Below are 15,174 nucleotides of genomic sequence, written 5' to 3'. Positions count from 1 at the left end.
CTACCTGGGCGCGGCGAAGGCCGTGCAGAGAACAGTGGCGGCCGGTGGATGTTCTAGATACACGGAAGAACTTAAGATGCCCAGGATGTTCGTTGTGATCTGACACAAGTGTTTTATTCATAGAACCGTTTTATCCTGGCTTTCTGTCTGCGTGTGCTTGCTACTCAACTCTCTATGAAGCACCACGGAGTAGTACTGACAAAAAAACACGCAAGTTTGCCTTTGTTTTCCCAATCGAAGTAAGAAAAAGTTGGATGTCGAATTTTTTGTTGATTGCTCAGCAAGAAATTCGAATATCGACCGCAAATGAAAAAAAAAACAGATAAAGTAGCTGGCCAACGTTAGTAATCTTGCCTCCCAGTGTCGTGGGATTCTTCTTCCACGGGTTGCATGCAAATCTAATACTGTACTACACAATTGCGTGCAACCCAGAACGGGGGAGTCCGGTATGCTCACTCTGCTCCAGCACACGCACTCTATTGCTACGGTAGCTGCATCTCATCTGATCTGATCATCTGAATGACTCATCCCTTGGAATGGAGCGGCATCTCTAGAGCCGACAGGGTGTGATCAGAAACAGGGGAATCAAGACACCGTGTGATCACATTATGCTGCTGCTGATCCCCCGTCAACTGGTATCTCTGTCAGACTAGCGATGCTTGGATCAGTAATACTACAAGACATATACAACTGTATCTATAAACTGTGAAAATGAAAACTCATAGTAGCAATTTGCCTGATACAAAACATAAGATGGTTCAATTGCTTTATCCATTTAGCAAGAACACTAGAGCGTACAAGGGTGCTTCAGAAAAGAAAGAGAAGAGCAGAGTGCGTGTATATTACAACTCACACGCCATAGCAGTACGACCGCAACAGGTACTAGATATCAAGCACATTTTAACAGGCCACGCTAAAAGTAGCACTACTTGTAGGCTAAGCATAGAGGTGATCTCTACTCTGAAGTCTGAACTTCTACCGCTTTCTCTTAGATACTCTCCTGGTCTTGGACCCGTCGCCTACTTTGGGCGCACGTTTTACTTCAGTGATTGGCTTCGAAACAGTAAACGTTGCATTACCATGTGCCGAGCACCAGATCATCACAAATTCTGTCCGCTCAGGTTCAAGATTGAAAAAATTAACTGCTAGCAATGGTACAAACTCTGCCACCTCTGAAAGTTCTAATAAGAAATTTAAAGGCCCGCGGTATTCTCCCCCGGCTGTCAATACGTAAGTACAACCTTTTCCATCCACCGTTGGAGACAAGTCATGAGGTCGGAAGGTAACTGACAGTTGTGGAACTGGCCAGGCCTTTATGGTGTTTCTGTTCCTTTCAACGGTTGAGGTCTGCGAGCTGTACTCAGCGGCTGAAATAAAGCAGTCAAACCTCAAATAGCTAACTTGTTCTGGAAAGCCCTCTGTTAATTGGGACGAGAGCATGTTCTTAGCAGAAGCCTGAAACCCGTCGCCTATGCAGCATAATGGTTCTTGACGGAAACTTCTAATGGCATTGTTAATCATGTTGAACACAAACTCCCGAAAAGCTGGTCCCGGTGTAATCATACTGACTTGTGTGGATATTCCAGTGAGTTCTCCAGATGCAACATCAGCCAGAGATTTGAACTGTGGCCCAAGTGACTGCAAACATTTAGTGGAAATCCCAACTATGTCCGTGCTTTCTGATAGCCGTAGCATCAAACTTAGGCGAAAACATTTTGTTGGTGTCTTGAGATCTTGGAAATCTAAATTTACAATTCCCACTACACCATAATCTTCGAGACAACATGCAAATATTGAAATCCTACGGGTTTGGCTTCCGCTTACCATTTCATGGCGCAGATATTTGCCTTCAAGAAGTTGTGCGATGATAGGATAGGAGAACCTATAGGGAGCAAGGGAACAGCCAGACTCTACGTCTCTGACAAACTTGTCGGTCTTCTGCGCAAACATCTCAAATCTTCTAACACAGGATCCGCTGATTGAGCCCTTTTCAGTGCCAAAGAAAGGCTTGACAGCATGCATAATCCTGTTAGGTAAAGAGGGGGCGAGTGTTACCCCTTGCTCTGTGCCTCCTTCTTCAAGATTAACCGGCAGTGTTTGCTGCTTGTAGAGTAAATCACGGCTCTCCTCAAAGGCCTGCTTGATCATCATCCTCATTTTCAGCAAAGACACCTCTATCATGGGCATCCTCTGTGTTCTCTGTTGGAAACGGATCCGTATACGTCTAGTATACGAGAGTCCTGCCTATTGTAACCTTGTACTTTGTATTATATAATAAAGATCCTGAGGGGTAGCAGCACTACCCCGAAAACCCTAAACTAAACTTGGTATCAGAGCCAAACAGCCGCCGCAGCCGAGATCGATATCACCGAGATCGATATCGCCTCCACCGTCGCCTCTCCCATGGCGATGACGACTACTTCCGCTATGGCCTCCACTGCCCTAGGGCCCATCGTCTCACCCCCGGCTGTCGTTGCTCCTTCTGCGATCACTCCGATCGCGATCCGCCTTGATCGAGGCAACTTTGCCCTCTGGCGAGCGCTCTCCCTCACCAATCTCTCCGGCGCCTCCCTTCATGGCTTCCTCGACGGGACGGCCGCCGCTCCAGCCCAGACCATCACCGAGGGGACGGGTGATGCTGCTAGGGCTGTGCCTAACCCCGCGTACGCGACGTGGTGGACACAGGACCAGAAGGTCCAAGGCGTGCTCCTCTCTTCCATGACGGAGGAGATCGCGAGCCAACTCCTCGGCTGTTCGACGGCCGCTGCGGTGTGGAGTTCGATCCACGCAATGTTCTCAGCCCAGAGCCGCGCAGGTGTGCGGCACATCCGAGTCCAGCTCCAGGCGCTGAGGAAGGGTGACATGACTGCCAGCGAGTACATGCACAAGGCGAGGGCTTTGGCCGACGCCATGACCGCCGCTGGATCTCCGCTTCGTGATGATGAGATCATTGACTACATGCTCACCGGCTTGGGAAGAGACTTCAACCCGATTGCGGCGTCGCTTAACGTTGTCACCACTCCGGTGACCGCAGCCAACTTCTACTCCATGGTGCTGAACTTTGAAGCGCTGCAGCTCTCGCAGCAGGCCGAAAACGAGTGGACCTCGTCGGCCAACTCCACGATGCGGTTCAACGCTCCCAACTCTGGAAGTCGTCCGGACATGCAGGATACCGGTCGCCCATCTGGAGGCCGCCCATCGGGCGGATACCCGCAGCAGCAGCAGCAGGGTCAGGGCGGCCAGGATCGTCGCCGTAACAATGGCGGCGGAGGAGGAGGAGGCTACAACGGCAACAATGGTCGCCGTCGCTGGCGCCCCAAGTGCCAGATTTGTAAAAACTGGGGCCATGAGGCCCAAGACTGTCGCCAGCGCGTTTCGACCAGGACTACTATCCCAACTCTCGTTCGGTAATTCGGCGTCGACCTCCTCCAACACCGACTCGGGACACCGGGTGATGGACTCGGCGCAACCGATCATCCGACTAGCGATCTCGAGCGTCTTCATGTTCGAGCCCCTTATAATGGCAAGGATCAAGTTCAAGTAGCGAATGGTTCAGGTTTGTCTATTTCGCACATTGGACACTCTACTATAGCCGGTTCTTCCCTTCGCTTGAAAAATATCCTCCATGTTCCAAATATTAGTCGAGCATCTCTTGTCGGTTAAACGCCTTGTTTCAGATAACAATATCTTTATTGAATTTCACAAATTCTTTTTCCTTGTTAAGGACAAGGCCACGAGGAGGGTTCTGCTTCGCGGTAGAAGCAAGGATGGCCTCTATCCTCTTCCGCTCGGACGAGCCTCTGTCTTCTTCAGCTCGTCGTGTCTGGATCCGTGAGTCAAGATCACGTCGTCCCATTGGCACCAGCGTCTCGGTCACCCTACAAATAATGTCGTTAGTTCCATTGTTAGGCAAAACGGTCTTTTGTGTTCTCCTTCGGACAATTCAACTCTAGTTTGTGATGCTTGTCAACGTGGTAAAAGTCATCGGTTATCATATAGTGCTTCTTCTCGTGTTTCTACCGAGCCTCTTGAATTAATTCATTCCGATGTTTGGGGCCCTGCTCGTGCTTCCTCTGGGGGGTACAAGTATTATGTGAGTTTTATCGATGACTACTCTCGTTTCTGTTGGATATATCTTCTCAAGCATAAGTCAGATGTTGAGCAGGTATTTTACGCCTTTCAAGCCCATGTTGAGCGTCTTTTGAACACTAAGATTCGTGCCGTTCAATCTGATTGGGGTGGTGAATATCACCGGTTGCATAGCTATTTTCAGCACACCGGTATCTCTCACCGTGTTTCCTGTCCACACACCTCCCAACAGAATGGTATTGCCGAGCGCAAACATTGTCACTTGGTTGAAACTGGTCTTGCCTTGCTAGCTCATTCATCTCTCCCATTGTACTATTGGGATGAAGCCTTTCTTACCGCGTGCTATCTCATAAATCGCATGCCTACTCCGGTGCTTCGCCAGGATACTCCTATTCAGCGTCTTCTTCATATTCAGCCGAATTATGATTTTCTTCGTATTTTCGGCTGTGCTTGTTGGCCTAGTCTTCGTAAGTATAACACCCACAAACTTGAGTTTCGGTCCAAGATGTGTGTTTTCCTTGGTTACAGTCCTATGCATAAAGGCTACAAATGTCTCGACCGGTCTACCGGGCGGATTTATATCTCTCGAGATGTTGTTTTCGATGAGTCTGTCTTTCCTTTTGCTACCCCCGGTGTTACAGTCGATGTGTCCACACTAGCTGACGCTATTACTTTTCCAGCTTCTGAACCGGCTACTAGTACTCCAGTGCGAAATTATGACCTAACATATTTGGCTACTAATCCTTCCGCAAGTGTTGGTGATCGTGATGTGCAGGTTCCTCCGTTGGCGACCGACGTTCTTGACGCATCGGCGATCGACGTGCATGGCAGCGGGGCGCTTGACGTGCATGGTGGCACGGATCCCCACGCTGCTTCGTCGCCTCCTGTTGATGGGCCGTCTTCGGCCCGGCCGGCCGATGAACCGAGCTCGGTTCCGTCATCGCATGCTGATGCTTCGACCACTGCGCCTTCGACCACTGCGCCGACGTATGTGCCTTCTGCGCATCCCATGGTGACACGTACTCGGGATGCTACGCGACGTCTGAAAGAATATACGGATGGTACAGTCCGGTATGATCCATCTCGACGTGCTTTCTTTGCGACTCCAGTCTCCCACATTGCTGCTCTTCGTGAACCCGCTTGGCGTAACGCTATGTCTGACGAGTTTGCTGCTCTCTGTCACACTAATACCTGGAAGTTGGTACCTCGACCTCCGGGAGTCAATATTGTTGGCAGCAAGTGGGTGTTCAAAACCAAACAACGTCCGGATGGCTCAGTTGATAAATATAAAGCTCGACTGGTTGCTCGTGGTTTTACTCAACAGCATGGTATTGATTATGGAGACACCTTTAGTCCTGTTGTGAAGCCTGCCACGGTCCGTTTAGTGTTGTCTCTTGCTGTTTCTCATGGTTGGACGCTGAGGCAGGTTGATGTCAGTAATGCATTCTTGCATGGTTACCTGTCTGAGGATGTGTATATGCAACAGCCTCCTGGATTTGAGGATGCTCGGTATCCCTCTCATGTGTGCAAGCTTCAGCGAGCTCTTTATGGCCTCAAGCAGTCTCCTCGTGCCTGGTATGCCCGGCTAAGTGGTCGGCTTCTTCAGCTTGGTTTTGTTTCATCGAAGGCTGATACATCTCTCTTCATATTTTCTCGGCATGGAGTTCAGATTTACATGCTGGTCTATGTTGATGATATTGTGATTGCTGGTTCTACACCTGCTGCGGTTGATAAATTGGTTCGGCAGCTGTCTGCTAGTTTTCCTATTAAGGATCTTGGTCCTCTGGCGTATTTTCTTGGACTTGAGGCGTCTTACAATTCAGGGGGGATGGTTCTCACTCAGCGGAAGTATGCTTTGGATCTTCTTCATCGAGTGAGTATGGAGAATTGTCGCGCTACTTCAACGCCTATGGATGCCACGGATCGACTTGGTCGAGAGACTGGTACTGTATTGGGGACTGAAGATTCTACCAGATATCGCAGCATTGTTGGCGGGTTGCAGTACTTGACGCTTACTCGTCCTGATTTATCTTTTGCTGTGAATAAGGTGTGTCAGTTCTTGTCTCAGCCAACCGATTTACATTGGGAAGCTGTGAAACGCATATTGCGATATATCAAAGGGACGCTTGATACAGGACTGCGAATACGTAAGTCCAAGCTCACTGGTGTTAGCATTTTTACAGATGCTGATTGGGCAGGAGACATTGATGACCGCCGTTCCACTAGTGGGTTCGCTGTTTTTGTTGGTCCAAATCTGATTTCATGGAGTGCCAAGAAACAGCCTACTGTTTCCAGGTCTAGTACTGAGGCAGAATATAAAGCTTTGGGTAATGGAGTTGCAGAAGCTATGTGGATAGAGTCTGTTTTGAAGGAACTAAGAGTACCTCAACAGCGTACCGCCATCTTGTGGTGTGATAACTTAGGGGCTACTTACCTGACGGCAAACCCAGTCTTCCACGCTAGGACGAAGCACATTGAGATAGATTTCCACTTTGTGCGAGAGCGTGTTGCTTCTGGGATGCTTGATGTTAGGTTTATCTCGACGAGTGATCAACTAGCTGATGTATTTACTAAGCTAGCTACTAGGCAGATGTTAGAGCGTTTCCGGTCCAATCTGAATCTTGTATGTAATAGTAGTAGTTCAGATTGAGGGGGAGTGTTGGAAACGGATCCGTATACGTCTAGTATACGAGAGTCCTGCCTATTGTAACCTTGTACTTTGTATTATATAATAAAGATCCTGAGGGGTAGCAGCACTACCCCGAAAACCCTAAACTAAACTTTCTCTCCAACGCAAACTCGAGTTCCAAATGCGCCCACTTCAGTCTCTCGATGAGGTGACTCTGGGAGACCATCTCCTCATGGGTATTGCGCATGAATGAGAAGGCTCCACTAACAACCTCCTGCACAACCGCTGATCCCACCATCTCTGCCATTCTATGTCTTCCCTGCACAAAAACAGAAAACAATTTGATTGGTTGAACATGTTAGAGAAAGAGAGCATGTCTCAGAGTGTGATTACTGTTAGTCATGATAAATCCCAAAGAAAACATGAGTATCAATATCACCTTGTCCTAGACGCGCCTTTCTGCCAATTGGGTAGGAAGAAGAATATGGATCAGACAGTGAACTGCAACGATTTGCAAATCTGAAACTCTGGTTTGGGTGTGAAGATAAGGAGATGTGGCAGAGGGGAGGGGCGGGGCAGGTTATAAATAGAGTTCTTGGGCAGGGATGCTTCCAGGATGCTTCGTTGCTGCCGGCTATCGAGTTACGTAGGATGTGTTACTTATATAACTATAAAAATCATACACAGAGTTACGAGGACGAGGATTGTATCATAATTCGCCTGTATGGTGTATGTCCTAAGATATGATTGGAAGTGGGATGGACATGCATATGCGCCATCAGCACTTACAATATCTTCTATGTTTCTAGCATGTGTGACATGGACGTGTGGGAAGATGAGATATTGGCGGGTGACAAGCAAGCTTCCCGGATGCTTTCTTGTCGCTACCAAGCAAATACCAGGGTACATTAATTAGCTCTATGTCAAAAGCTAATCGCACAAGCCATCAAGCAAAACAAAGCACATAATCCGACAAATCCAGCGCACCAGTCCAACAGAAACATAGTCATCTTGATCACGTAAGCATGAAACCCCCATAGTATGCTTGTAGTATAATCATGTGTGACAAAAGTAGCAGGTAATCTTGTAGGACTGACTGACCCCTAGACACAAAACCGGCACTAAACTAAAAAATCTGTTGTGTTCAGCTAGCAACATCTCAATGGGCTGCTAACGAAAGGACGGGGTGGAGCATGTCTGAACGAACATTACTGTTGCGGTGTAAGACAGTTACAATTGGTAGTATTATATAGTAGTATCGTACATTTAGAGAATTAATTAAGCTCACGGTAGTATTCTAGTCACTTTTGTTTTGCAGCCGTCAGTTATACATCTAATGGTCCTCACTCACTTGACCGTAAACAGTGTTATCTTCGCAACTCCGATTGCTCCTCCCTGCTCGCATCTGGTCACGAAACCACACCCACCGGAACTAGCCCGCCCGTCCATCTCCCGCCTCCCGCGGCCAGCCTTCGTCAGTGCTGCCGCCTCTTCTCGGTCCATCCTCGTCCTCGCTATCACGCTGCGGCCGGACGTGTCGTTAACCTCTCTGGCTAGGCTCGATCTAGGAGGGGACATCGCCTAGCCTCCGGCTGCCCCATAACCTCCACCATGGCAACCTCAATCGCACCGGGATGCTATTTCTCTGTGTTGTGTACGGGGTTAGCAAGAGGGAGGAAAAGATAATAAAGATAAGATGTTTGCTAAAACATACCGTACAATTGATTTTTTTGCTAAATACCATTAAAATTTTGTAACACATTCTCTAGAACACATAGCATGATCAAACATGGAAATTTATTTCCACGTTTTCTCTCCTTTTTTTCATATTTCTTTCCCGTTGTCTTTCATTTTTTATTTCTCTATTCCATTATTTTTATTTACTACTTCATTTTTTAGCTTTTCCATTTCTTTCTTTTTGATATATTTAAACCAACACGTCCTAATTGATGCAAAATGCATCAGATATGAGCCCAGAACAGGCCAGCAAAGAGGGCCCTGATGGGCCATATTAAGTCTGGCCCAACCGTTGCAAAACAAATTTCAAGAGAAATTTCAGATACGCCATCTGATACATATTACTTGAGGGAGTGTTCACGTCAGGATTAAATATTGTTTACATGAGAAAGTGTTCGGCACAAGTTAAAGAAAAAGGTTTCGATAGTTGTATCTTTTTGTTCATTGAAGTCATACATTTTGTAGATAGTTGCTCGTTGTAATAATGTTCACATGAGCACGACATGCACATTAAAAATTCATTATATCTTAAAGCATGCTTAGATCTCGGTCGACTTAGATTTAACTAAATTTCAGTAGGGTGACGTTGCTGAATCCTTAGTTACAGTCTAACTCATATATCCACATGAATCACGAAACAAATTTGATGGTGTGAATATTTTTCTTTAGTTGTAGCTGAAGAAATTTTAGCTACAATCCATGTGCAACTTGCAACTGGTAAAATCTTAGTTGCATACTCATGTGCAATTCACAAGATAACATGAATCACGATGCAATCAAATGATTCAGAGGTCGACTAGGATTTATTAACTCTCGTGCCACTTATAATTAGCAACTAGAGACATTTATGTCACAAAAGAAGGTGGACAGGGAAACCTCAGCTACAACCCATGTATAACTCACAAAATAGCATGAATCACAATGCTATCAAACGGTTTAGTGTCGACTAAGATATATTTAATTCTCAGGTGATTTGTAATTAGCAAAACCATATATCTTATGTTACTATAGTCGTAATTTGTTTCCATCACACACTGTAGTTTTACATAACGTTAACTATGATAAATAAATTGAACTTTATTGGGGCAAAACTATATCCACCCTTCCAAAATATTGTGTATGATTTTTTTCTGATAGTACTTGAAACACAACTTTGACTCCGTCCTAATTTATGTTGCACATAATTTTAAGTGAAAGTTAAAATTTATAAAGTTTGACCAATTATATAACAAAATATACCAACTTTTATAGTATGAAATTAATATTATTAGAATCATGGTGAAATATATTTCCTATTATCTACATTTTCGTATCATTGATAATATGTTGTTTGCTATATAGTTGGTGCAACTTTAGTAAGTTTGATTTTAACTAAAACTTGTACGCAACAGATTTTGGGACGGAGGATGTATATGGTTTCAAAATATTAATGGTATCGTTGCATTCGTTTTGCAAATCTCTTTTCTTTCATATATATTTATTTAAGCTTTATTGATATATTATGAGTACAAATCATAGTCAAATTTCTAAGTTCTTGACCAACGAAATTTTAAGGATGTGTCTTATATAGGGATCACACAGTTAAACACAATAAGTTACCATGAAAAAATAGAAGTTCAATCAACAATAAAGAATGAAGGTTAAGGACGATTTTTTTAGTAGAGGAGTTCTACATGTAGGTAATGGTACCAATATACGTTTCTGGGAATATACCTGGTTAGGTAGTACACCATTAACTCAACAATATCCATCCTTATATAACATTGTGCATCACAAGAATGTAACAGTAGCTCATGTGTTAGCCCAAACGCCTCTGAATATCGGTTTCAGAAGACTGTTAATGGGAAACAAATGGTCTTTATGGTTGCAGTTATGCCGACGACTTATAAGGATTAATTTATCGGATGAGAAGGATCAGTTTGTTTGGAAATTGACAACAAACGGCGTATTTACAGTAAAATCTATGTACGAGGATCTTATAAATGACCATACCCCTTTTCTGCGAAAGTATCTTTGGAAAGTTAAAGTTCCCCTAAAGATAAAAATATTTATGTGGATCTTAAGCAATAAAGTTTTACTTACTAAAGACAATTTAGCCAAAAGAAGGTGGAATGGGTGTACAAAATGTGTTTTTTGTGGTGAGCAGGAAACTATTGAGCACTTGTTCATCACTTGTCCTTTAGCTAAAATTCTTTGGCGTATGATTAATTTTACTTTTGCGCTCCCACCTTCAACCAATATTACCAATATGTTTGGTAATTGGTTAAAAGGAGTTGATAGACAATCTAAGGCCTTCATCCGTATTGGGGTTTCTGCCTTATGTTGGTCTATCTGGAAGACAAGGAATGATATTATTTTTAACAAAAAGTCTTCATTTCACTTTTTGCAGGTTACCCATATGGTGTCACATTGGGTCCAGTTGTGGCTCTCCTTTCACCGGAGGGACAGCGGGATGCTATGGTTACTGGATGCCCTCGGCTCCAGATGGTCGCTCAGGATATCTTGTGCCTGGCTGGCTGGTGGCACAATAGACGGATACAATGATGTGTAGTCCCTCTGTTTTAGTTTTCTTTCGCTGGTTGATTCTTGTATCAATTCTAGGCGATGCCTGAGTTGTTTTAACTATGTACTCTTATACTTTTAATAAAAGGCCGTGTGCATCATCATGATGCAGAAGCCGGGATTTCATTCCCCATTTCGAAAAAAATAAAGAATGATAAAACGGGTAAAGAGTCACGAAGGACTAAGACGACGAAGCAATACACAAAGATTTTACCTGTCAGCAGCTTAATTGGGCGGCGGGTAACACTAGGGCGGCATGGTCATGCGTAAGTACGTCCCCCACTTTGTCTTGAGGCTGCAGCGCGCGCCTACATAAACTCCTCCACCAGCAACCTTGAGATACCACAAAAAACACACACACACACACACAGAGGGCAAGCAGAAGCTTAATTACCATGGCGAACTCCACCAAGGTCGCGCTACTTTTCGCCGGCATCCTTGTCTTTCTGCAGGTGTCGTGCGCCGTCTGCCGGCCCCACACTACTCCAGGGACCTCGTTTCTCGTCAACGTCCCGGCAACGATGACGGTGAATGGCTTCCAGGAGGGCGAGGGGGGCGGCGGGCCGGCGGCGTGCGACGGCCAGTACCACAGCGACGAGGAATTCATAGTTTCCCTGTCATCCGAGTGGTTCGACGGCGGTGCGCGGTGCGGCAAGCTGATCCGCATCCAGGACTCTGCCAACCTTCACATCAGCGCCACGGTCGTGGACGAGTGCGGCGACTGCGACGGCGAGGTGGGCGCGTCCGCCCACATCTGGCGTAACTTCAATCTTGACCCCAGCGTCGGCGAGGTGAGCATCAGCTGGTCGGACGTCAACTGAACCTTGCAGCATGGTGTGGCTACTTTCCCGTATCGATCCAGCACGGCGCCACGGAGAACCTGAATAAAGCAAATGCGTACATGCAAGATGAATGCTCACATATAATCTACTTATTTGAAAGTGTGTAAGCCTGTTAAGTCAGTGTAATCCAGTTCCCTGTGAGCAACCCATACCTATCTGGGAATGTTTTTCGAAATGGACATGGTAGCCTCGACTTCTGCATAGATCAATGTATGCGTCTTTTTTTCGATAAAAAAAACAAGAATTCCCTGAAAGAAGTATATATATTCGGCAACGTAAGATTGGTCTCTATTTTCTATTTGCAGCTATATATATTCGGCCAAACTCACTTTCCCTGAAAGAAGTATTCCTGATTTCTTGCCTGGTGAAAAGGAGCATTGGCACTAAAACAAGGGAGTGGTGTTTTGGAACATGGGTGCATATGCTCCCTATAATTTGAAATGCATATTACACATATTTTAAATTTCAAAAAAATTGAAACAAAAAATTGGTACGTACATCTTCACATGCTACGCGCTCACAAAGTCGTTTCATAAAAAATCGACTTATCATGTGACGTATGTAAAAAAGATAAAATTCGGTGCTAAAAATAATGCTTTTCACATGATAAAGTTTCTCCTTTTTACATAGACCACAAAAAATATTGTTTTTTCGTGAAACTTGACGAATGCACATACATAATGAAGATGTACATGTAGAATTTTTGGTCCAAATTTTTTGACATTTCGAAATATTTTTTTTTGGTAGAGGGAGCATACGCACCCGGGAGCCGAATTGAATTTCCGCTAAAACAACAAGAATATTAATGACAAGAGCATAGCTCATGAAAATGGAGGTACTCCCTCCATGCCGGTTTACTGGGCTTGTCGTTAAATTAGGAGAATTCCATGAAATTAAGCTAGATTTCCTAGTTAATACGTGATTTAATTGCTAAAATTCCTGGAAACTAGCGTCTCCTCTCTCCTCTTTAATGGTGTGAAACGAAATTGACCAGTGCATGCATCGCATTTCCGTTTTTATCTGATCCTTCGCAGGGGCTCTAGGCCATCTTTTGGCTTCTGCCTAAATTAGCGCATGGGAAAGAGAAAGAATCGAAGGTAAATCATGTCCATTAAGATTATCATGGCCCAATAGATAACCACCTTGGTTGCAGCGCATCCCATTATAAGCCTAATAAACCGGCATAGCGGGAGTAGAAAATATGAAAAACACAAATTTTTGTGAAGCCTCTTAAACCATGTATCAGTTCTCACGGTCGCTAGAAATCGTCATGTGAACCAAAAAAATGTGTGCTATAGGTCATGAAAATGGGCAGAAAACATGAAAAATACGAGTTTTGGCGACCATGCTCAAATAATGTATCAGTGGTCAGAATCACCAGATATTGTCCCGGGAACCGAAAACTGTGTGCTAGCCCAAGCAAATGGGTAGAAAACATGAAAAAGCCAAGTTTTGCCCTGTCTCTGTGGCCACGATCGCTGGAAATTATCTTGGGAACCAACAATTACGTGCTATTGTCTCCGAAAATGGGTAGAAAACATGAAAATACAGGTTTTGGCGATGCCCGTCTAACAATGTATTAGTGGCCAACGTCATAAGAAATCGTCCCGGGAACTAAAAACGGTGAGCTATAGCCCACGAAATAGAGTACGAAATCATAAACAACAGGAGTTTTCGTGAAGCCTCTCAACCCCATGTATCGGTGGTCACGGTCGCTAAATTTTTCCAGAAAAAAAAAGTGCGCTATAGCCCAGGAAAAATAGGATTTTTGGCGACGCCACTTAAATCATGTATCGGTGGTCACAATCGGCAGAAATTGTTCTGGGAACCAAAAACTATGTGCTATAGCCCAAGACAATGGGCAAAAAACATGAGAAATGCGAGTTTTGGCGATGCCCCTCAAAAATGTATCAGTGGTCACGATTGCTGGAAATTGTCCTGGGAACCAAAAAACTGTGTGCTATAGCCCACAAAAATGGACAGAAAACATGAAAATGCCAGTTTTGAAGAGACACGTCTAACCATGTATCAGTGGTAAACGTCGCTAGAAATCGTCCAAAGAACGGAAAATTGTGAGCCATAGCCCACGAAAATAGAGACAAAAAAAAATGAACAACACGAGTTTTCGCGAAGCCTCTCAAACCATGTATCTGTGGTCACGGTCGCTATAAATCGTCTCGAAAACCGAAAAATATGTAACCTATAGCCCATAAAAATGGGCAGAAAACAATAGAAATACGAGGTTTGGCGCCGCCACTTGAATCACAATTGCTATAAATTGTCCTGGCAACCGACAACTTTGTGCTATAGCCCACGAAAAATGGCAAAAAACATAAAAAAGGCGAGGTTTGGCGACACCCGTCTAAGCATTTCGGTGGTCACTGTCGCTGGAAATCGCCCCGGGAACTGAAAAATGCGAACTATAGCCCATGAAAATGGAGACAGAAAACATGAACAACATGAGTTTTCGCGAAGTCTCTCAAACCATGTATCGCTTGTCTCGGTCGCTATAATTCTTCTACGGAACCGAAAAATTTGCGCCCATGAAAATAAGCAGAATACATGAAAAATAGGTGTGTTGGCGACGCCACTCAAATCATCTATCGGTGGTCGCAATCGCTAGAAATTATCCTAGAAACCGAATAATGTGTGCTATAGGCCAACAAAATGGGCAGCAAACATGAGAAATGCGAGTTTTGGCGATAGCCCTCAAACCATTATTCGGTGCTTACAATCGATGGGAATTGTTCTGGGAAGCAAAAATTACGCGCTATAGCCTACGAAAATGGTAATAAAACATGAAAAAGGCAGGTTTGGCGACGGCCATCTAACCATGTATTAGTGGTCAACGTCGTTTTAAATCGTCTTGGGAACTGAAAACAGTGAACAGCCTACGAAAATAGAGGCAGGAAACATGAACAACACGAGTTTTCGCGAAGCCTCTCAAACAATGTATCGGTGGTCATGGTCACTATAAAGCGTCTCGGGAACCAAAAATATGCCCTATAGCTAGCCAATCAAAATGGGTAGAAAATATAAAAAATCCGAGTTTTGGCGACACCACTCAAATTATGTATCAGTGGTCACAATCGCTAAAAATTGTCCCGGGAACAGATGAATGTGTGATATAGCCCACGAAAAAGGGCAGAAAACATGAAAAAAGCTCGTTTTTGCGACACCCGTCTAACCATGTATCGGTGGTCACCGTCGCTGTAAATTATCCCGTGAACTTAAAATTGTGAGCTCCAATGAAAATGGAGGCAGAAAACATGAAAAACACGAGTTTTCGTGAAGCCTCTCAAACCATGTATTATT

At 44.6% G+C, this 15,174-nt stretch overlaps 2 protein-coding genes across 2 annotated transcripts; one reads left to right on the top strand and one right to left on the bottom strand.

Moving 5' to 3' along the window:
* Positions 1 to 975: 975 nt before the first annotated feature.
* LOC124657657 lies at positions 976 to 7,239 on the bottom strand. The gene is made up of 3 exons (XM_047196172.1): positions 7,158 to 7,239; positions 6,878 to 7,037; positions 976 to 2,201 (listed from the first exon to the last, which is right to left on the bottom strand). Exons 2-3 carry the CDS (start codon positions 7,023 to 7,025, stop codon positions 976 to 978), a joined length of 1,374 nt encoding a protein of 457 aa, XP_047052128.1. The 5' UTR covers positions 7,026 to 7,037; positions 7,158 to 7,239.
* Positions 7,240 to 11,412: 4,173 nt separating this feature from the next.
* LOC124654193 (putative ripening-related protein 7) lies at positions 11,413 to 11,838 on the top strand. The gene has a single exon (XM_047193214.1). The coding sequence runs from the start codon at positions 11,413 to 11,415 to the stop codon at positions 11,836 to 11,838; it is 426 nt and encodes a 141-aa protein (XP_047049170.1).
* Positions 11,839 to 15,174: the final 3,336 nt, after the last annotated feature.

The sequence above is a fragment of the Lolium rigidum genome, chromosome 5 (assembly GCF_022539505.1).
Source record: "Lolium rigidum isolate FL_2022 chromosome 5, APGP_CSIRO_Lrig_0.1, whole genome shotgun sequence".
Classification (NCBI taxonomy): domain Eukaryota; kingdom Viridiplantae; phylum Streptophyta; class Magnoliopsida; order Poales; family Poaceae; genus Lolium; species Lolium rigidum.
Note: the sequence above shows the minus strand (reverse complement) of the source record. Positions and strands in the feature narration are given on the sequence as shown.